The 23,870-nt window shown below is 44.1% G+C and overlaps 1 protein-coding gene across 1 annotated transcript in view; it reads right to left on the minus strand.

Annotated features, from left to right (window-relative positions):
* LOC120932453 (centrosome-associated protein CEP250-like) overlaps positions 1-23,870 on the minus strand; it is a 155,326-nt gene that overhangs the window by 31,662 nt on the left and 99,794 nt on the right. Inside the window, exons 6-8 of the mRNA XM_040344813.1 lie at positions 19,676-19,758; positions 19,375-19,512; positions 1,230-1,397 (exon numbers count right to left, since the gene is read on the minus strand). Coding sequence (XP_040200747.1) covers positions 1,230-1,397; positions 19,375-19,512; positions 19,676-19,758 — 389 coding nt within the window. The remainder of the gene's footprint in view (positions 1-1,229; positions 1,398-19,374; positions 19,513-19,675; positions 19,759-23,870) is intronic.

A 23,870-nucleotide genomic window follows, 5' to 3' on the forward strand; every position in this document is an offset into this window, starting at 1 on the left:
CCACTGGATCGATCCCAGTAACCAAATCTTGTTCCCACTAGGACTGTAGCAACTTTTCAACACAGTAATGTTGATTACATTTTTAACATAAATCAGATTGCATTCTTATAGCTAGGTTATAGACTGAGGGCCAGATTCATGTACAATGGTGCAGATTTGCACCGGCGTGGTGCATCATTTTTAGACTACACCGGTCCAGTGCGGAGCGGCAGTTAGGTGATTCAAGTAACTTTTTTTGTCTACGATGCCCCAGCGGGGCGGATTTTAGACGGCGTAAGGCGGGGTAAGGCCAACTGGGAGTCACCCTATGCTAATGAAGTGCCGACCGTGGCGCAGGGGTCACGCCGGGGCGCATTTTAGACCGCACATGCTCAGTGACATCCAGGGGTAAATGCCCCAATCTGCACATGCTCAGAACTGCGCCCTGGCGTGAGCCCTGAGCTCCGCCGGCCCACTACCAACGCCCAGTCCATAAATCAGCCCAGACTTCCGCCCTACAGGTGCAAATGTACTGAAGCTTTTTTTTTCCAAGCTAGGTCGTTTGCATTGTGGTGGGGCAGTTATGGCTGATGAGGAATCCTCAGGTGGGCGGATGACCAATTTTAGCCCAGAGGAGAGGGCTGTAATTATTGAGGGCCTCTCCCAACATGGGGACCGCCTCTATGGGCCACAGAGTGGCTGCCCCTGGCATGTTGGCACACAGATGTGTTGTCCAGCAAGTGTTGTTGCTCAGTTCATTTGTAACGCTGCTGCTTTAGCTGCTCTCCAGCTGACCTCTGCAAGTTTGGTGCAAAGTTACCCCTGCTTTTATGAGGTGTAACTTGGCGCCGAAAATTTCAGCTCCGCGCACCGGGAGTAGCCTGCGCCGGTCAAGCTTAAGTTGATGAATCGGCCCAAAAATCTCATTTGTATATTTAAAACACAAAAACCATGGCCGCGCCAGATCCGACCAGCGTAAATCTGCGCCAACGCCGCGCCGGCGTGGAAAGGTTTCCCCGAGGCGATGAAGTCTATTTGGAGGCGTAATCTGGTTCTCTGGGTACAGCGCAGCGATCCGCCGGTGCAAATCTGCACTTACGCCGCACATCTACCAAAAAAACGGTGTAAGTGCTTCATGAATCTGGCCCTGTCTGTTTTGTTATTGGGATGAATAACCTCTTGGTGAAATCATGTTCCTCAGACGAATGGTCACCTGTATCCATTTGTATCCAAGAGAATGTACGTCATACCTCCAAGATATGCTGCTTTTGAGCGTGTGCTTCATCCTTATAAAACTGACAGAGTAATTCCAGATCTTTTTCAGCTTCATTTCTTTCTCTCCTTAGAGCCTCCATCTGTAAAACCAACACCGTCTTCTCACTTTTCAGTTGCTGCAATTCCAGCTCAGGTGTCCAGTTCTGCAAGAAATAACATAAATGAATGGTAAGGTAGATAAACCTACTAAACTATGCACTTAACTTCTGTATTCCCCCTACCCAATAGCAGCTGTATAAATATCCCAAAAGGATATTGACACAATCTCATACAAAATACACTTGCCCTCAAATCATAAATAAAATAATCAATAATCAAAAATAAACAAAAGTGAAAATACATTAAAAAAAATAAGTAAATATATATGTACAGATTTAAATATAATATATTAATTACTTTAACCCCCAGAAGGATTTACCGCCTTCCTGACCAAGCCCTTTTTTACGATTCGGCAGTGCGTTGCTTTAACTGACAATTGTGCGGTACAGACAACGTTGGAGCAGGGAGCCGGACCGAGTGGATTACCACCGCTAGATTTTTTTTCTTTTTTTTATTAATAAAGGACTTTTTTCTACGGTGTGTATATGTGTGTTTTTTACAACTATTTACACTTCCTTCGTGAAATGGTAGGGGTACAATGTACCCCATTACCAATTCACATAGGGGGGGGCCAGGATCTGGGGGTCCCCTTTGTTTAAGGGGTCTTCCAGATTCTGATAAGCCCCCCACCCGCAGACCCCCACAACCACCGGGCAAGGGTTATGGGGATGAGGCCATTGTCCCCATCAACATGGGGACATCCTCCCCATGTTGAGGGCATGTGGTCTGGTACGGTTCAGGAGAGGGGGGGCGCACTCTGTCCCCCCTCTTTTCTGCGGCTGGTCAGGTTAACGTGCTCGGATAAGGGGTCTGGTGTTGATTTTTGGGGGAACTCCACACCATTTTTAAAAAAAAAATTGGGGTTGAGTTCCCCTTAAAATCCACACCAGACCTGAAGGGTCTGGAATGGATATTTGGGGGGAACCCCACGTCATTTTTTTTTAAATTGACCACGGGGTTCCCCTTAATATCCATACCAGACCTGAAGGGCCTGGTAATTGAATTTGTGGGGACCCCCACACTTTTTTTTATTTTTTATGAATGAATCCTCTCTGAATTGCCGGGAGCCGACAATTCATTAAAGCCGCAAGTCCAGTATTAAATGATTTTTTTTCTGTCAGAAATGACACTTTGTGCAGGGACAGTTCTAAGTACGAGAAACATGCGCTATTTCACATGCTAACTTTACACCCCCCAGGTACGAAATTTAAAGAAATATTTCACTTTTATTGTTTCACTTTTAGCATTATTAAATTCACTGCTCCCAAAAAAACGGTCCCCAAACACTTTTTAGGACAAAAACTTGCATATTAGCCTTCAAAATTAGCACTTTAGATTTCAAATGTTCGAGTCCCATAGACTTTAACGGGGTTCTAAAGTTCACACAAACATTTGGTGTGTTCGCAAGTTCTGGTGCGAACCGAACAGGGGGGTGTTCGGCTCATCCCTACTGGAGACTGAGAGTGCAGTGGTGTGGCGTTAAATACAAACTGTATGCTGCTAATTCCTCGTGCTGATTCTGACCCATTGTAGTGACCCTTGTGCAAGTCCATGGAGCTGTCTACTTTAATCCACAATAGGCAGGGAATTGGATCATAAGTCACTGTGGAGTGATGCCGCATACAGACGGTCGTTTTTTGTGATGAAATAAAACGTCGTTTTTAAAAACGTCATTTAAAATGACCGTGTGTGGGGAAAACGTAATTTTATGTCTTCTGAAAAACGACAAAAAAAAAAATCGAACATGCTTGAATTGTGTGTCGTTTTTCAAAACGTCGTTTTTTGTGTCAATTAAAAGGAGTGTGTGGGCAAAACGACGTTTAAAACAACGTTTTTAAACCCGCGCATGCTCAGAAGCAAGTTATGAAGCTAGCTTCAATGGAAAAGACTGCTGAACGTAACCCCGCTTTGCTAGAGCATTTTGAAAAAACGATGGTGTGTAGACAATGTAGTTTTTGAAAATTAAGTTTCAAAAACGTTGTTTTATTTCATGATTTAAAACGTCGTTTTATTTCATCACAAAAAACGTCCGTCTGCATTAGTTTACAAAAACTGGGGCGTGTAAAACCTGGTTCAGCTCTTCATAGAAACCAGCTTCCAGTTATTTGTTTTTTCTTGTCAAAGCTTAATTGAACAAGCTTAAGACCCCTTTCACACTAAGGAGTTTTTCAGGCAGTACAGCGCTAAAAATAGCGCTGCTATACCGCCTGAAAAACTCATGCACTGCATGCTCAATGTGAAAGCCCGAGGGCTTTCACACTGAGGCGATGCGCTGGCGGGAGAGAAAAAAACCTCCTGCCAGCAGCATCTTTGGAGCGGTGAGAGGAGCGGCGTGTATACCGCTCCTTCACCGCTCCTTCCCGTTTAAAACAATGGGAAACCGCGGCAATACCGCCCGCAATGCGCCGCTGCAGAGGCGCATTGCGGGCAGTATTAACCCTTTATCGGCCGCTAGCGGGGGTTAATCCCGCGGCAAATCCGACGGTATAGCACCGCTATTTTTTGCGGCGCTATACCGCCACTGCACCTCCCGCGTGTGAAAGGGGCCTTAGTTGGAAGCTGATTGGGTACCATGCACAGCTGCATTAGGTTTTGCACTCTCCACTTTTAGTAAATCAACATGGAGGTAAGCTGGTCTACATTTCTCTCTCCAGAAATTGCTGCTAAATTCTATGAAGCTCCTCTTCAGTCAACATGATATAGTGAAAGGGATGAACACACCCAAAAGATAAATGTTTGATGCCTTGAGGGCGGTTCACATTGGTCCAACAATCGCCCCGACTTCGAAAGCACAAGTTGCACGAGCCGTCTTAACTGGTTCAACTTGTGTAGGTCTGACTTTTGAAAAGGTTTTTGCACTACTTTGGTCCGACTTGGGTGCGATTTTAGCCCATTGAATTTAATGGAAATCGCATCAAAATCGAATCAGCATCTTAACTGATCCGAATTGTGACATGTGACTTGTTCTCAGAGAAATGTTAACTATGCAAGATGTATTGAAAGAAAAGCGCCGTGCCCGCCAAGACCATACGAGGTCGGGGATGGATTTACACCAAAATAAAAAATAAAACAGCGTGGGGTCCCCCCCGCAATCTATACCAGACCCTTATTCGAGCATGCAACCTGGCAGGCCAGGAAAGGGGAGGGGATGAGCGAGCACCCCCCCTTTCTGAACCATTACAGGCCACATGTCCTCAACATGGGGACTAAGCAGCTTGTCCCCATGTTGATTGAGACAGGGATCTCTCCCCCACAACCCTGGGCTGTGGTTGTTGGGGTATGCTAGCAGGGGGCTTATCAGAATCTAGAAGCCCCTTTTAAGAAAAGGGCCCCCCAAATCCCGCCTATGTGAATGAGTAACATGAGGCTGTTTTTGACAAGTCTTTTATTAAAAATGAATAATGTCCTCAGATGTATCTCCAACATCAATTGTCATGCCTTCATTAATAAGGCTCATAATCTTTTCATTGACTTTGGTTTAATTAAATTAAATCTATGCTGCCATCTAATGGCCATTTTTTATAACTGCACTATTTCTTTTCAATGCAGTCAGTTAGAATAGCTGGTTAGATTTGGTCCATGCAAGCCTCTGTATTTTCAATCCCATCAGGCCTTGCATCAGGTTTTTCAGCCGTTTCCTTTTCCCTTTCACCCTGGAAGAAAGCACATGGGCTGCCAAGTTCTACGCAAGCCATCCGGATCCATCTTCGGTATGTTTACCATTTGTGTCTTCAGCTAGATAGATAGGAAGGCTCTAATTGTATGATTATTTATTAATTGTATTTTGTTTGTATCTGTTACAGTTTTACTCTGTCTTGTATCAATAAAAGTTCAAACGGATTCTGCGCCTACTGGAATGCATTGGTATGGGAGGAGTTAACAGTGTGCCCGAATACACCTCAGTCACGTGTAGTGAGAGGCATAACATCAATCATTCACAATGTTTTCCTCTGTCCGATGCTGGCTCCTGCCATTCTGTCAGCTCCGAAGCCCTGTACACACAACCTGGATTCCCGGCGGTATAAAGTCCGCTGGTAATCCTGACGGGAAAACCGAGAACCTGTTCAGTAAAGTTTCCCCGTGTACACATGGCCAGGTTTCCCGTTGGGAAAACTGCGGGGAGAGCTGTGCCTGGGAATTCCAGCCGTGTGGATGCTCCCTCGCAGTGCTTCCCCATAGGAAAACTGCCAGGTTTAAAACCGCCGGGAATCCTGGCGGGAAAATAGAGAGCAAATAGAAAGCATACACAGGGCCGTTTTTTCCAGCCAAAAGTTTTCCTGGCAGGAAAACCTGTCGTGTGAACGCGGCTTAACAGTTCTTATATAGTTATGGTGCGTGGCCATGCGGTGATGTAAGCTGGAGACTCTGTCCCCTTGTGATATCATGAACCCAGCATGATGAGTCAGTGATGTGACAAGTGGATGGAGTCTCTGAGTTACATCACCGCATGACCATGCCACAAAGTTTTATATAAGAACTGTCAGACACTGAAGCTGACAGAAGGGCAGGAGCCAGCGCTGGAGGAGGAGCGTTTATTTTTTATCAGCAGGTTGGACGGAGGAAGACATTGTGATTGACATTGGATCTACATCGGGGGACATTAGTAATTTTTAATAAAAAAAAATCTCATGTTTTATTACACTACACTGTTTGTTTGTTTTTTGGGTGAATGGGTAGGGGTCCTATGTATGACATGTTCCTTTGCAGGGTAAACTCGGAATGAAAGTCGAGCGACTTTCGTAGCGGATCAGTGTGAACATGGCCTGAGGGCTCGTGCAAACAAATGTAATTAAAATTAAACATGTCAACACTGAATCTTACTTCAAGAAGCTGGCAGAAAGATTCCAGTAGAAACAATTTGTGTAATAACACGTAAAGTATGTATGTTTATACATATACAGTATCTCACAAAAGTGAGTACACCCCTCACATTTTTGTAAATATTTTATTATATCTTTTCATATGACAACACTCAAGAAATGTAACTTTGCTACAATGTAAAGTAGTGAGCTTGTATAACAGTGTAAATTTGCTGTCCCCTCAAAATAACTCGACACACAGACATTATTGTCTAAACCGCTGGCAACAAAAGTGAGTACACCCCTAAGTGAAAATGTGCAATTTGGGCCCAAAGTGTCAATATTTTGTGTGGCCACAATTATTTTCCAGCACTACCTAATCTCTCTTGGGCATGGAGTTCACCAGAGCTTCACAGGTTGCCACTGGAGCCCTCTTCCACTCCTCCATGACGATATCACAGAGCTGGTGGATGTTAGAGACCTTGCGCTCCTCCACCTTCTGTTTGAGGATACCCCACAGATGCTCAATAGGGCTTAGGTCTGGAGACATGCTTGGCCAGTCCGTCATCTTTCCCTCAGCTTCTTAAGAAGGCAGTGGTTTTCTTGGAGGTGTGTTTGGGGTTGTTGGCATGTTGGAATACTGCCCTCAGTATGTAACAGTACATGTTGGCATTCATGGTTCCCTCAATGAACTGTAGCTCCCAGTGCCAGCAGCACTCATGCAGCCCCAGACCATGACCCTCCCACCACCATGCTTGACTGTAGGCAAGACACACTGGTCTTTGTACTCCTCACCTGGTTTCCGCCACACACACTTGACACCATCTGAAACAAATACGTTTATCTTGGTTTCATCAGACCACAGGACATGGTTCCAGTAATCCATGTCCTTAGTCTGCTTGTCTTCAACAAACTGTTTACAGGCTTTATTGTGCATCATCTTTAGAAGTGGCTTCCTTCTGGGATGACAGCCATGCAGACCAATTTAATGCAGTGTGCGGCATATGGTCTGAGCACTGACAGGATGGCCCCCCACCCCTTCAACCTCTGCAGCAATGCTGACAGCACTCATACGTCTATTTCCCAAGGACAACCTCTGGATATGACGATGAGCATGTGCACTCAACTTCTTTTGTCGACCATGGTGAGGCCTGTTAAACCGCTGTATGGTTTTGGTCGACGTGCTGCAGCGCAGTTTCAGGGTCTTGGCAATCTTCTTATAGCCTATGCCATCTTTATGTAGAGCAACAATAATTTTTTTCAGATCCTCAGGGAGTTCTTTGCAATGAGGTGCCATGTTGAACTTCCAGTGACCAGTATGAGAGAGTGAAAGTGATAACACCAAATCTAACACACCTGCTCCCCATTCACACTTGAGACCTTGTAACACTTATGAGTCACATGACACCAGGGAGGGAAAATGGGTAATTGGGCTCAATTTGGACATTTTCACTTAAGGGTGTGCTCACTTTTGTTGCCATCGGTTTAGACATTATTGGCTGTGTGTTGAGTTATTTCTAGGGGACAGCAAATGTACACTGTTATACAAGCTGTGCACTCACTACTTTACATTGTAGAAAAGTGTAATTTCTTCAGTGTTGTCACATAAAAAATATAATAAAATTACAAAAATGTGAGGGGTGTACTCACTTTTGTGAGATACTATACATTGTAAATGCATTCTAGTGGTTAGAATAATCACTTATTTTATGTGCTTGTTAACATGCGTTATATGCATGTGCATACGTTATTCCAAAATACACACCCTGGAATGTGAGAATGGCATTTTTTTATAGATCTTAATGCAGTGCTAGATAATGCTTCTAAACACTGTTGTGCAAATGGCTGTGTTCAGATTACAGAAAAAAAAACACTATGGCCCGGATTCAGATACATTTGGGTATCATTCGGCGGGCGTAGCGTATCTCGCCGCCGTAACTTAGAGCGGCAGGTCCCGTATTCAGAAAGAACTTGCGCTGTAAGTTACGGCGGCGTAGTGTAACTGGGCCAGCGTAAGCCCGCCTAATTTAAATGTGGAGGAGGTGGACGTGTTTTATGTTAATTACTCGTGACCCCACGTAAATGACGCTTTTTACAAACGGCGCTTAGTCAATGCTTTCGACGTGAACGTAACTTACGCACAGCCCTATTCCCGAACGACTTACACAAATGACGTAAATTACGCAAAATTCTACGCTGGCCCGACGTCCATACCTAACATTGGCTACGCCTCATATAGCAGGGGTAACTTTACGCCGGAAAAAGCCTTACGTAAACGACGTAAAAAAATGCGCCGGGCGGACGTACGTTTCTGAATCGGCGTATCTATCTCATTTACATATTATATGCGGAAGTCTAGGGAAGCGCCCCTAGCGGTCAGCGTAAATATTGCACCCTAAGATACGACGGCGTAGGAGACTTACGCCGCTCGTATCTAGGCAACATTGAGGCATATCTGATTCTATGAATCAGGCGTTGAGATGCGACGGCCCGCATTCGGAGTTACGACGGCGTATCTGGAGATACGCCGACGTAACTTCTTTCTGAATCCGGGCCTATATGAATCTAAACAAGGAATTTAGATCCATGCATGAGCCCTTATGAAAGTTGTGTGTTATGTACCAAAAGTTTGTAATTGTGTTCAACCAGTTGGCAAGGACATCCATTTTTCTGTTATGACAAGTTTCCTAAATAAAAACAAAAAAAACATGAACTCAAAACCATTATTATTTCCCCCGAAACAGAAATGTTTAAATGCATTACGGCCATGGCTAGCAAGTTCCTCAATGAACATCTGGGCAGAACTGCAGTTTCTTGTCTAGTTCTGTGTTGTGTACCCTTCGTTTAATGCTCAGTGTGTGTAAGTAAGTTTGCAGTAGACCCACACAGCAATGCAGTCACAATGACCAAAATTGCCATAGTTTATAGGAGTGTCCATAGGACTTTTTCTACACAATGGTAAACTGGTATTTCCCCCCTTACCTTCCAGGACAGCTACTTGAGAGATGATTGGCTCCGCCCTCTACAGGAAACACAAATCAGATACAATTTAAAAGGCCCCTCCCTTTCCTCTGGCCTTCAGTTGTTTTGTGTTTTCAGACCCTCCAGGAGCACCGACATGTTTTTTGTTTTTCCTAGGTCTGGTAACTGTGGTTAGCGTACCCCCCTGCTCTGGAAACATCCAGTACTGGTTGTGGCCAAGTCCTGGATGTGTTCAGTCCCCGTTTTTGGCCAGAAGGGTTCCCTGTTGTTGGAGGTTCTTGCTCACCTGCAAGGATAAATGGCAACTTCCTTCAGGTTCTCCCCAGCTCTGCTGGTGGAAACCTTGTCTTCCTCGGCTTCACCGAGGTGGCATTGAAAGGACTTCCGGTGACGCGGCAAGATGTCGTCGGAACCGGAAGTCACGTGACGCATTTTCCGGCACCGTGTTCATAAGGAACATGGCGCAGTACACTGAAGACATGCTGCCTGGGACAGCAGCCCATTTTCCTTGGCCGATCACCACTCACTAATGGAGCTTGAAGATAGGCCTGAGGAGGGAGTACCTGCTCGGATGGAACCAGCGGCAGACTCCCGTTCCCATACTACCGTACCCCCAAGATAAGCCCTTGTCTGTAATTATACAGCAGGGGACCTTTTTTTGGTATGGGCCTGCTTTTTTCTTATGGCTCTTGTTTCTGTTCTTTTCTAGGATAGACAGATAAAAAAGAAATGCCGAAACAGTAGAGCCAAGCTACCTGGTGGATATAAAAAACTTTTTTTGTGAAGATTGTTTTCCATCTAGGGCTAGTTCAGAGACTTCCTCTTTTCTTTTTTTTTCTTTCTGTTAAACGACATCTTTATTGGATAAAATCAGATCAAAACATATTCCAAAATGGTGCAGTCAAGATGAAAAAGTGGACAACAGGACTAAAAATGGCTAATATGTTTCACATCGTAAGATAGCTATATCGGTATCATTCCTTGTTCCTGAAGTTTTTTTAACACATGCTGCGGGATTCTCTAAGGAACTACACTGATCACCAATAGCATTATGACCACTGACAGGTAAAGTAAATACCATTGAATATCTCATAACAAGGACACCTGAAAGTGGGTGGGATATATAGGCAGCAATTTAATATATTGTCCCTGAAGTTGATTTGTTAAAAGCAAAAAATTAAATGGGCAGGCATAAGGAATGAGCGACTTTGACAAGTCCCAATTGTAACGGTTAGATGATTGGGTCAGAGCATCTCCAAAACTGCAGGAATTGTGGGACTGTCCCAGTCTGCAGTGACCGGACCAACCAAAAGTAGTCCAAGGAAGAAAAGGGTGAACTGATGACATGGTCATGGGCAGCCAAGGATCACTAATGTACATGGGAAGCAAGGACTAGCCCTTCTAGTCCAATCTAATAAAAGAGCTACTGTAGCACAAATTGCTGAAAAAGTTAATACTGGTTCCAATAGGAAAGTGTCAGAACACACAGTGCATTGAAGTTTTTTTGCATATGGAGATGCGTAGCCACAGACCAGTTGGGGTTATGCATGCTGACCCTCATTCACATTAAAAAGGATCTATAATGGGCACATGGACATCAAAACTGGACCACAGAGCAATGGAAGAATCTGGCCTGACCTGATGAATCACATTTACTTTTACATAATGTGCATGCCTGGGTGTGTGTTGCGTATCTGAGGGAAGAGAGGGTACCAGGATGCACTATGGGAAGAAGGCAAACCAATAGAGGTAGTGTGATTCTTTGTCTAGTGGAGTCCGTGCCTCGATGGGTAAGGGCTGTTTTGGCAGTAAAAGGGGAACCTACTCAATATTAGGTGGGTGCTCATAATGTTGTGGTGGGTGCTCATAATGGTATGATTGATCGGTGGATGTCTTCATTCTGTAGCCTTGACATTAGTTTTAGAAGAAAATAGCAAATTGTATTTTTTACCTTTCTTTCCTCACACTGGCCCATACAAATTATTGTAAAAATGGCCATGGAAAGGTTTCCTTACGTCAGACTTCCTGCTAACCTCTTTGTGCATTAACCTTTATAAAACCCATAGGAACGTGCACGCCGTAAAAGCAGAACATGTACCCTGGTTTTGCTCAAGGATGTCATGTGTAGTCAAGTGTTTGATTTGTTTCAGATTAATTCAGTGTGCCAAGGTCAGACAGTTAAGAGATTAATTTCCCCTGGATATTACAAGGTCTATATTTTAGTTTAACAGTTAGGAAATACTTTTCAGATTCGGTAACATTTGTCTCACAAAGGAAATTAATGCAAAGGTTATATTTAAGCAATAGCGTACATAAAAAAAGTATACACTTTCTTTCACAAATTATAAGTATCTGAGGTATGGATGGTCATTGTATCTGCTGCCATAGGCAGCCAATCAAAGTTTTTTTTCCTCCTTCCTCCTCCTTTTCTCATTCAAGTATTTAACAATTCGTTAAAAACAGGAAATTATTATTCCTTGAGACACCACAGCAAATCCAATCTGTGCAGGATAGAATGTATAATGGGCTTCAGGGGCGGAAGTCAAGGAGATTACCCCTGTCTCAGGTTTCTAAGAAGTCAGACCTGTCCTTTGAAGACTCAGGGGTCCTTAAAGAGCAAATGGATAGGAAGGCCGATTCTTTGCTACGTAAGGCCTGGGATGCTTCAGCTTTATCCTTGGGTCCAGTTGTAGCATCCACCTGTGTGGCTAGGAATTTAGATGTATGGGTTCAGCGTCTGGACAAGCTCCTTTCGTCTGACACCCCCAAAGGAGGACATTAGGGAGTCCCTCCCACTCATTGCTAAATCAGTAGCCTTCTTGGCTGATGTAGCTGCATTCTCTGTGAAAGCTACAAGGTCTTCTGCTCACATTAATTCAGTCTTGGGAGTCCTGGCTTTCAAGAACAAGCTCTGCGGCATTCCCTTTGAAGGCAAGCTCTTATTCGGTTCCTCCTTGGTGGAGGTCCTAGCTCGTTCCTCTGAGAAGAGTAAACGGTTCCCTTCTTCTCAAAAGCATAAGCCACAGAATAAGAAGACTTTTCGTGGTTTCCAAAACAAAGCTCATTTTGGAACCAACAGGCAAAGAAAAAGTGGTCTTTTAACAAAGATAAGCAAAACAAGGGGACTCTCTTTACTGCTTCAGCCCCTTCAAAAAATCCCCAGTGGCGCCAGGATAGGGGTAGTGGGAAGGTTGTCCCATTTCATCAAGGAATGGGCACAGATTTTCGACAATTCATTTATCCTTCAAACATTGGAAAGGGGTTACAGGTTGGAATTCAAGAATCTTCCACCCCAGAGATTTTTTTCTTACTCATCTGCCGAGAAACAGAGGGAGACGGCAAGCCATGTTGAATCTAGTTTCCATGTGGGAAACAGAAGGGGTAATTTCCCCTGTCTCGGAAAATCAAAAATTTCCGGGGATTTTATTCCCACGTCTTTTTGGTTCAGAAAAGCCTCCGGCGGCTTCTGGATGGTCATCAATTTGAGCGTGCTAAACAAGTATATTCTCTACAGACGTTTCCGGATGAAAAACATTTACTCTTTGAGGAATCTATTATGGCAAGAGGTATTCATGGTTACCCTGGATCTTCAGGACGCTTATCTTCATGTCCCAATCTGCCAGAACCACCGAAAGTTCCTCAGATTTGCGATTCTCATGGACAACGGGCTGAGTCATTGGCAGTTCAATGCCCTCCCTTTTGGTCTCTCAGCAGCATCCAGAATTTTTACAAAGATCATGGCCGAGGTCATGGCCTTTTTTCGGATACAAAGTGTATTGATTGTCCCACATCTGGACGGTTTTCTGATCTTTGCCCAAGACAAACAGTCCCTTATCCGGGATCTGCAGTTGGTTTTGCAGACCTTTCAGGATCTAGGGTAGAAAGTCAACCAACGGAAGTCTTGTCTGGTATCCTCCCAGAACATACTTTTCTGGGTTATCTAATAGACTGTTGCTCAGAAATTTTTTCTTCCCAAAGAGAAAGTTTTGAAACTTCTTCTCGCCGCGCAGGCCTTCAGATTGCTCCCACAGACCTTGCTTCGGCGGGTCATGCAGTTATTAGGTTTAATGACCGCAGCCATCCCAGGAGTTCCCTGGGCCAAATTACACTCCAGACCCCTTCAGGCGTTTCTCTTACACCATTGGGATCGCAGGAAGGATTCTCTGGATCAACTAGTTCAACTTCCAAAAGAAGATTCTCTCAATCTCTCCTGGTGGGAGCAGCTGGAACACCTGCAGGGAGGAAAGAACTGGGCACAACATGCTCCAGTGAAGGTTACTACAGACGCCAGTCTGTTGGGCTGGGGGCGCACTGTCAGGGTTGGCAGGCCCAGGGAGCTTGGTCGCCGGAGGAGGCAGACCGCTCCTCAAATTTCAGGGAACTGCTAGCAGTAGGGAAAGCTCTCTTGGCTTTGCAGGAGAGGCTCAGTTCGAAAAACCTGTTGGTATTTTCAGACAATGCCACGACAGTGGCATAATTGAAGAGAAGAAGCTGGGACAGCCGCATTCCAAAAACGTTCCTTTTTATTAAAACTGGTCACAGAACATCACACGCCACAGCAAACAATCAGGAAAAGGCCAACGCGTTTCGCACTGTGCTTCAGTGCTTATTCATAGCTCAGACAGTGGCATACCTGAACAAGCAAGGGGACACTCGTTCGGAGTCATTCCTAACGCTATCACAGCAGATTCTGTCCTGGGCAGAAATCAATGTCACCTAAATCACAGCAGTCCACATCAGAGGTTCAGAGAACACGCTAGCGGACTATGTGAGCAGGGTGAGCATCAGTTCCAGCTTGTTGGGAGTTACATCAAAGCACGTTCCAGGAGATTGTGCTAAGATGTGGTCTTCCTGCAGTGGATATTTTTGCCTCCAGTCTCAACAGAAAACTGCTGGCGTTTTTCTCACTGGAGAGAGAGACAGGGTCCTTAGGGATGGATGCTCTCTCCTTTCCGTGGGATTTCACTCTGGCTTATGCCTTCCCTCCTTTTCCCCTCCTACCTCTGGTAGTTCGGAAAGTTATTCAGGATCGGGCAGAAGTGGTTCTGGTGGCCCAGGAGGAGTTGGTTTTCCTCTCTGAAGACCCTCTCTGTGGATCTTCCCTGGCCCCTGCCAGAGCGGAAGGATCTACTCCATCAGGGACCAGTATTGCATCCAAACCCTCAGACCTTCCATTTGACGGCCTGGAGGCTGAGCGGCACATCTTACAGTTGAAAGGATGTTCAGAGACTGTTATTCAAACTATCCTGGACAGCCGCAAGTTGGTAACTAGAAGAATCTATGGGAAAGTTTGGAATACTTTTTATTGCTGGCAAAGGAAATCCTGTTTAGATTCTTTTTCTACTCTGTTCTAGATTTTTTACACAAGGGAGTGGAGAAAGGTCAATCTGTCAGCACCCTTAGGGTTCAGGTTGCGGCCCTCTCCGTGTTTTCAGAAAAGAGGCTAGTGGAAGATCCTTTAGTCAGGAGGTTCCTTTCAGCCAGATCAAGACATGCTCCCAGGATCGTCAAACATGTGCTTCCTTGGGATCTGTCATTAGTGCTTAATACTGTAACAAGGGCTCCGTTTGAGCCTTTGCATGAAGCTTCCCTGAAATGTATTTCCTTGAAGATCTCCTTCCTTTTGGCTATTATATCAGGGAGAAGGATTTCTGATCTGCAGTCCCTTTCCTGTAAAGATCACTTCCTGAGGATTTTAGAGGACAGGGTAGTGATCAAGCCTGGTTCTTTCTATTTGCCCAAAGTTTCTTCTAACTTTCATAGGTCCCAAGAAGTAGTCCTCCTTAGATTCTGTTCCTCTCCCAAAAATGCGGAGGAGGAAAGGTTTAGTTTTTTAGACGTAAAGAGATATCTTATGCTTTACTTAGAGAAATCCAGTAGGTTTAGGAGTTCCTCCCAGCTGTTAGTATTGTTCAGTGGCCCCAAAAATGGATCCAAAATGTCCAAAAGCTCAATCGATAGATGGATTAGGGAAGCTATTTGTGAAGCTTACAAAGCGTCAGGTCGTAGTCCTCCTTCTAGAATTAGGGCTCATTCAACAAGATCCATGGCTACGTCATGAGCAGAAAGAGCGGGAGCATCATGGTAAGAAATTTCTAAAGCTGCCGTCTGGTCCTCTTATGCATTTGTCAAACATTATAGAGTTCAGATGCTTTCCAGCCAGGACCTCTCCTTTAGTAGAAAAGTGCTTCAGGCTGTTGTCCCTCCTGTAAGATTGGGGTGATCAGACTCCAGCGGTAGGTGCGTTTTTAGTAAATACGCCAGTCCCGAACTGAGTTTTTTAAGCGCCTGGTAGCCCACTTTTATTTAAAACCACAAAACGTTCACAAATACATCAGTAGCCCTTGCAGGGGGTTCCACCATTACTGTATTTTGCATACTCAACAGTTTAGCCTCCTGGCTTTCATTTTTGCCATCCGGCTGTTTCAGGCCTGTAGCCTAGGCCTAAGTTCTGTTCCTCAGAACAAACAGAGTTTCCTAGAGATAAGCTCACTCCTCACTTACTCCTGGCCAGCGCCTTGCTGCTTAATCGCCAATGACATCTGCCTCCTGCAGACATGCATACTCTAGCTTCACCCATGCAGCGTCTATGACTTCTCTCAGAGAGATGGGAATCCACCTGATTCCCAGGAACAGACTTCCTGTCTGTTGATTGGGGCTCTGAGCCATGTCAGGTCAGAACTAAATAGCCCAAGACACAGCTGTGCAATTAATGTCTTTCTCTCCAAAATCTGGCGTAAACCAGCAACCTTTCACATAGAACAGAGTCCCACCACCACACTCCCTAAGGTATAGTATCTTGCTTATCCTCCCAAGTAGCTGTCCTGGAAGGTGAGGGGGGAAAACCCCCGTTAGACTTACCGGTAACGGTATTTCCAGGAACCTTCCAGGACAGCATCTATATTCCCACCCTATTTTTCTTTCACCTGATGGTGGTGTGTTTTTTTGTGTTTTTTCCTCTGCCGAGTGTACTTTGGTGGAGGTTTACTTGATCTTCTAAACAACTGAAGGTTATAGGAAAAGGAGGGGCTTTTTAAATTGTATCTGATTTGTGTTTCTTGTAGAGGGCGGAGCCAATCATCTCTCAAGTAGCTGTCCTGGAAGGTTCCTGGAAATACTGTTACCGGTAAGTCTAACGGGGGTTTTCATTTTCTCACCTGAACATGTTTTATTAATGGTTAAAATTTGCTTATAATTCCAGATTCTGCTGCTCCTCGAATGTAGCATCAGTGAAATCTTTTCAGGCATCTTGTTCGCAAATGCATCATGCTGAGCTAGTGTCTTAAATTCCTGAAGCTGTGGATATCTCCATAACAAAGCTGTCTTTTGTTTCTCCACAAATGATTAATATTAGCCTTAAGCTGATGACAGTGTTGGCACAACAAGGAAGAGAGATAATTTTTAACAATAGGCATGCAATATGTCATTTGCATAACACTAAAGCAGAACTGTGGGGAAATGACTAAATGTACATAAAATATAATAAATATATGGGAAATGATCTGCCTTCTGTCTTACAAAAATTTAGTTCTGTTTTGCCAGTCTTTTAGTCCAGTACAGCCTACCAGACATCACATGCCTTTGAACTCAATTTACTAAATTTACTTAATTGTAGTTAAGCATTACGTTTGATCAAAGACCAACTTCAGCCTTGCATTGAAGGAACAACAGCTCAGTGATATGGTCCATTCCTCAAACAGGCTTACTTTTAATGTGAATGGGGATTACAGGAGGCTACTATAAGATATATTGAGTTGGTTGTAGTATTTATAATGAACTTTGCTTTAAGAAAGCTGTGGAAGGAGCTTTAATAGCTAAACTCTAGGCAACATGAAGAACACAGAAATACATGTACTGCATGACCTGTTTTGCCAACAAAAGGTAGGTAAGCAAGTGTTATGATTCAGGCACCCTGCAGCATAGCCAAGTTGATACCCTTACTTATCCATCTTAGCTTGCAGGGCTTCTTGATGAAGATGGGAAATTCCTTAAATTCCTCACCTTGAAGGAACCTGTGCCTACCACAGAACAAGGCTTGCATAGCTAACCCTATGGGAAGTGTGCCTGTTAACATACACAAGTTTTATGAGCAAACCGAAAAGCATAGCAATAGGACACACAGTCTTTCAACCCAACTGCATATTATTGCAGCTTGCCTGTTGCAGTTTACCATATGGTACCTATACTATGGTTGTACCCTCAACTGAATACGATGGTCTATAAATGGGGATTGAACGACCCTTTTTTCATGCAGTTGGGAAGAAAGATGGCACTAAACCGAGTTGTGGTCTGCCTTTCCTGAAGCTTATAAATCAGATTTCAGCACTGTTGGGAGATTTTATTGGATTCTGAGCATTACTACATAAGGATGTGGGCACTGAGTGGAATTACCCTGTGTTAACTCTGGGTAGTTGTGTGCATAACCTAATGTAACGGAGGAAAGTTTTTAAGAACCTTTAAAGTAGAATTCCATGAAAACAACTAATTACATAGTTGAATTACAGATATACATTATCAGCCAGATGCAGGTAGAGCGGCGTAAGTTTAAGTGGGCATAGCGCAGCTCATATGCGCTATGCCGACGTACAGAGAGGCAAGTACAGTGGGCCAGATTCATAAAAGGGATACGCAGGCGTATCTGCTGATACGCCGTCGTATCCCTGTTTCTATCTATGCGGCTGATTCATAGAATCAGTTACACATAGATATCCCTAAGATCCGACATGTGTAATTGTTTTACACTGTCGGATCTTAGGATGCAGTACCGCGGCCACCGCTGGGGGCATTTCTCGTCGTAATCCAGCGTCGGGTATGCAAATTAGCACTTATGGAGATCCACAAAGCTTTTTCCCTTCGTTAAGTTGCCGTAAGTGTTAGTTTGCCGTCGCAAAGATAGGGTACCTTTTACAAAGTGTAAAGTTAGTACACCATGTAAAAGTGCACCCGTCTTTCCCGCGTCGCTGTCAAATTTTTTTAAAACATTTTTTTTCCCGGCGCAATTCTTTTTTTTCCCGATGCAACTTTTTTTTACCCGTCGCGATTCACAAAACTTTGGCGCATCGTAACTTCGCGCAAAGCACGTCGGGAAAATCGCGTCGGGAGCATGCGCAGTACGTCCTGCGTGGGACCACGCCTAATTTCAAATGGGACTCGCCCCATTTGAATTGGCCCGCCTTGCGCCGGACTGATTTAAGTTACACCGCTGCAAGTTTCCAGGTAAGTGCTTTGTGGATCGGGCACTAACTTGTGTAATTTGCGGCGGTGTAACTTAAATCACAAAAGTTACGTTCTCCCGCTGGCTGTGAATCTGGCCCAGTATTCACAAAGCACTTGCTCCCTAAGTTACGTTGGCGTAGGGTAAATGGGCAGGCGTAAGCCCGCCTAATTCAAAGTAGGCAGGTAGTGGGCGTGTTGTATTATAATGAATCGTGACCCCATGTAAATGCATGGCCGTACGAACGGCGCATGCGCGCACATGCTCAGAATCACGTCGAATTTACGCCCTAAGATACGACGGCTCAATGGCAACGACGTGAACGTAACCTACGCCCAGCCCCATTCACGTACGACTTACGTAAACTATGTAAAATCCGACGGCAGTTCCGACGTCCATACCCTAACAGACTTAGACCAGCTATTTGGTGGTTTATCTTTATGCCGGACGTACGCCTTGCGTAAACGGCGTATACTCATGCGACGGGCGCAAGTACGTTCGTGAATCGGCGTATCTTGGTCATTTGCATATTTGACGCGTAAATCAATGGAAGCGCCCCTAGCGGCCAGCGTAAATATGCACCCAAGATACGACGGCGTAGGAGACTTACGTCGGACGTAGGAAGCCAAAATGTAGGCGTATCTTAGTACAAGAATACGGCGCATAGATACGACGGCGCATCCATGGACTTACGCGGCGTATCTAATGATACGCCGGAGTAAGTCTCTCTGAACCTATTTAATTTCCAAAGATTTAAATTGACTTGTTATGGCGACTACTAGATAAATATGAGAATCTGTCTTAAAAAACTAAAGAACTAACTGGTATTTGTGTTTAATGAAACCTAACATTTGCTTCCAAACAGTGCATGCATATGGATCAAGGTAAACTGCTCTAAGCAAAGCTGCTTTTTTTTTCTTTTTATTATTACTGAAGGTAACAATTTTTTAAACAAATTTATTTATACAACAGATTTTACACTTATTCATTTTCTATAATGCCATGATTCTGTAATGATTGACTAACCTCTTGTGTGTACCCATCTTGCTCCAGAACTGTCATTTCTTTATGGATCAAAGCTCTGTGCTGTTTTTTCAGCCACTCCCTCCTTGCCCGTGCCATGGAGAACTCTAGCTCTATGCCCAAACATTCTGACAATGGTTTCTACCATAAAATAAAAAAATATATATATATTGACAAACATTTAATACAGGCTGCAACCATGACATTCAGAGAGTAATATAGATTTCTAATGAGAAAGAACAGCTGAAGCTATTTTCCTTCACGCTTTTAGTCTTTGACTGAAATTTAGCAATAGAAATAGTACCTTGTCAGTGGCCGTCTGTTGACTGTAGTAATGTCTGGAGTTTTCTGTGTCGTCTTCACTGTTCTTGGTTGAATTTTTCTCACCTGGTCAAGAGTTTTAGAAAACTATCAGTTGGATTTAATGACATACGAGTCAAGAAATGTGTGCCTTAAAAATATGATTAGCTGGTAGTTCCAATTTTTGTCCAAGGTATCTGTGTTATGTAACAAAATGATTGACAAATGTAATGCAGATTGCACATACATTATGGTAATCAATGGGTGTGTTGGCTTACGCCAGCAACACAGACACCCTCCTCCCTGCAGACAGTTTTTTCACAACTGAGAATGAGATCAGCAAGTGGTTGAGCCAGGGGTTTTGCATTCGGCAGACAGTAATGCAGGCAAATAGGACCCACATGTAATGCAGCACGGTGGTGATGCGTTTACAGTGTTAAAACAGAAAGTGAAAAGATGGCATATCGCCCCTTACCGCCTGTTAAATGCCTTTAAAAAGCGATTCATCAGGGATCACCCTTATGGAGGGGTGGCAAGGGCCGCCACTCGTATAAACAAGCTTTATGCTCACTTTTGTGGAGTGCATTGTGGCACTATTCGTGTTGACTGGCATCCTAGTACATTTTTTACATTAGCAACCAACATGCCCTGTGTTGTAAAGCACTGCATTAAAGACGCATGTTTCTGATATTTAGTTTTTTATGGTGTACTGCCAATACATTCAAAATTAAAGGATTGCCTTAAAGTGGGAATTAAAAATGTCTAAGCAGGTAGGCTCTTTATTGCAAGAAGAGATGCAGTATGCCATGTCTCTTCTGTAATAAAACAAATCTACCTGTCGGTTCGCAATCATGTTTAACCTTATGTCTCCCACATAACACTAAGGGTCCTTTCACACTAGCGGACCGTTCGTCCGCTCATTACAAGTCCGTTAACGGACTTCTAATGAATCCCTATGGGATCGCGTCCGTTAGCGGATGGGGCATCCGCTAGCGTCCGCGTCAGTCGGGATCCGCTTTTCCGAACGGAAGAAACCCTATTTTTCTTCCGTTCGGCGGAATGAATCGGATGCAGACGGACAGACGGTCCGTCTGCATCCGATCCCCCATAGGGGAGAGCGGAGCAGAGACAGGGCGGTCTCTGCACTGTGTGCGGGGACCGCCCTATCCGCCGACAGCTCAGCGGGGATCCCCGCTGAGCTTTGGCGGACACACGGAGCGGACCCAGAAACGGTCCGCTCCGTGTGAAAGAGCCCTTACAGTGGGTATAGAAAAGAATCACATTTTGTTGCTTTGCAGCCTGAAATTAAGACAGACACAGTTTTTGTTTTATCCAGCTGTATTTACTCAGTGCTACTTATAACATCCAAGTGAAATATATAACACCAACATGTCAGAAAAAAATAATAAAAATTCAAAAACAGAATCACAGAGTTGGTAAAACAATCACCCCCTCCTAAAAATGACTCAATCAGGTGTAGCTAATCACCTTCTCAATGACACACAAAGCCATTTGACTTTCAGCTGTAATCAGCTGTGGTCATTTTGAATAGCTCAGCATGAAAATAGATTTCCTGGAGCATTTCAGTCCCTAGTAGGGCAACTGAAGCAAACGATCAGCTATGGGTGGCAAAGCACTGTCAAAAGATCTCTGGGATAAAGTTGTGGACAGACACAAGTCAGAAGATAGATACAGGAACATCTGAAAGGCTTTATCAATGCCTAGAAGCACAGTGAAATCTATTATTAAGAAGTGAAAGGTATTTAGTACAACACAGACCCTCACTGGATCAGAACGTCACTCCGAACTGGATAAAAGAGCTAGGAGAAATCTGGTCATTGAGGCTACCGAGAGGCCTACAGCAACTCTGAAGCAGTTGCAGAAATTTATGACAAAGAGTGGTCATTGTGTGTATGTGACAACACTATCACAAATTCTCCACATATGTGGAGGGTTGCAAGAAAAAAGCCACTCCTCAAGAAAGGCCACATGTAGTCACGACAAAGCTTTGCCAGAAAGCACCTTAAAGATTCTGAGGCCACATGAAAAAAGGTGTTTCGGTCAGATGATACAAAAATGTAATTATTTGGCCTCAACACCAAACAATTAGCCGGCTTCAGAAAGACTTACGACGTAGATACGCCATCGTAAGTCCGAATGCGCGCCGTTGTATATTTAAGCGTATTCTGGAAACCAGATATGCTTAAATTTGGCCAAGATCGTAAGTCTCCTACGCCGTCGTATCTTATGTGCATATTTACGCTGGCCGCTAGGGGCGTGTACGTGGATTTACGCGTGGAATATTTAAATGAGCAAGATACCCCGATTCACGAACGTACGTCTGTCGCAGTAAGATACGCCGTTTACGTAAGACATACGCCGGCGTAAAGATAAACCACCAAAAAGATGGCGCAGCCCATGCAAGGTATGGACGACGAAACAGCCGTCGTATTTTACGTTGTTTGCGTAAGCGTACGTGAATGGGGCTGGGCGTAGGTTACGTTCACGTCGAAAGCATTGAGCCGACGTTGTTACGTAGGGAGTATTTGCGACGTGATTCTGAGCATGCGCACGCATGCGCCGTACGAACGGCTCTTATTTACATGGGGTCACGGTTAATTTAAATGTAGCCCGCCCACTACATGTCTACTTTGAATTAGGCGGGGTTACGCCGGCCCATTTGCGCTACGCCGACGTAACTTACGGAGCAAGTGCTTTGTGAATACTGTACTTGCCTCACTATGTTACGTCGGCGTAGTGCAAATGGGATGCGTTACGCCGGCTTAAACATACGCTGCTCTACCTGAATCCGGCTAAATATGTCTGGCGAAATTCCAATACAGCTCACCATCCAAATAAGACCATTCCAACAGTAAAGCATGGAGGTGGTAATATCCTGTTATGGGGGTGTTTCTCTGCAGCAGGGACTAGAGTACTGTCAGGGTAGAACGAAAAAATGGATGGGGGAAAATACCATCAAATTATTGAGGAAAATCTGCTGTCCTCTACAAGAAAGTTGTTAATAGGAAGAAGGTTTACCTTCCAACATGCCAATGACCTGATGCACACAGCACAAATGACCACACAGTGGTTGAAGGAGAACAAGGGGAATATCCATGCATGGCCCAGTCAGAGCCCAGACTTACATATACACTAACCAGAAGTAGGATGAATGTAAGCCATGAAAATCTCCTTAAGGTTAATGGTCCTTCCCAATTCCTCTTGTCAGTGAAATGAGGGGATCTGACAGTTTGTTTTTTAATGCCATGCTATAGCTTTGTTACTCTTTTTATTCAAATTTTCAAATAAACACTGAACAATATAAGTACTCACAAGGGTTTCAGGTGGTGAGCTTTTTTATGCAGCTTGCCGTTTTCCTGACTAGTCCCCTCGTTTCACTGACAAGAGGAATTGGGAAGGACTATTACCCTTAAAGAGGTGTTCCGTCTGGGTAAAAAAAAATGTTTTTAAAAGTCAGCAGCTACAAATACTGTAGCTGCTGACTTTTAATCTATGGACACTTACCTGTCCAGGGAGCCTGCAAAGTCGGGTGCTCCTGCTGCCGCCATTCATCGTAAGGGAGACTGCCGGTGAGGCCTTTCAGCTTCACAGACGGTTCCCTACTGCACATACAGGTAGTGCAGAATTATTAGGCAAGTTGTATTTTTGAGGATTAATTTTATTATTGAACAACAACCATGTTCTCAATGAACCCAAAAAACTCATTAATATCAAAGCTGAATATTTTTGGAAGTAGTTTTTTTTTTTTTTTGTTTTAGCTATTTTCGGGGGATATCTGTGTGTGCAGGTGACTATTACTGTGCAGAATTATTAGGCAACTTAACAAAAAATAAATAGATAGCCATTTCAATGATTTATTTTTAACAGTGAAACCAATATAACATCTGAACATTCACAAATATACATTTCTGACATTCAAAAACAAAACAAAAACAAATCAGTGACCAATATAGCCACCTTTCTTTGCAAGGACACTCAAAAGCCTGCCATCCATGGATTCTGTCAGTGTTTTGATCTGTTCACCATCAACATTGCGTGCAGCAGCAACCACAGCCTCCCAGACACTGTTCAGAGAGGTGTACTGTTTTCCCTCCTTGTAAATCCCACATTTGATGATGGACCACAGGTTCTCAATGGGGTTCAGATCAGGTGAACAAGGAGGCCATGTCATTAGTTTT

This window comes from Rana temporaria, chromosome 3 (genome assembly GCF_905171775.1).
Source record: "Rana temporaria chromosome 3, aRanTem1.1, whole genome shotgun sequence".
Lineage (NCBI taxonomy): Eukaryota > Metazoa > Chordata > Amphibia > Anura > Ranidae > Rana > Rana temporaria.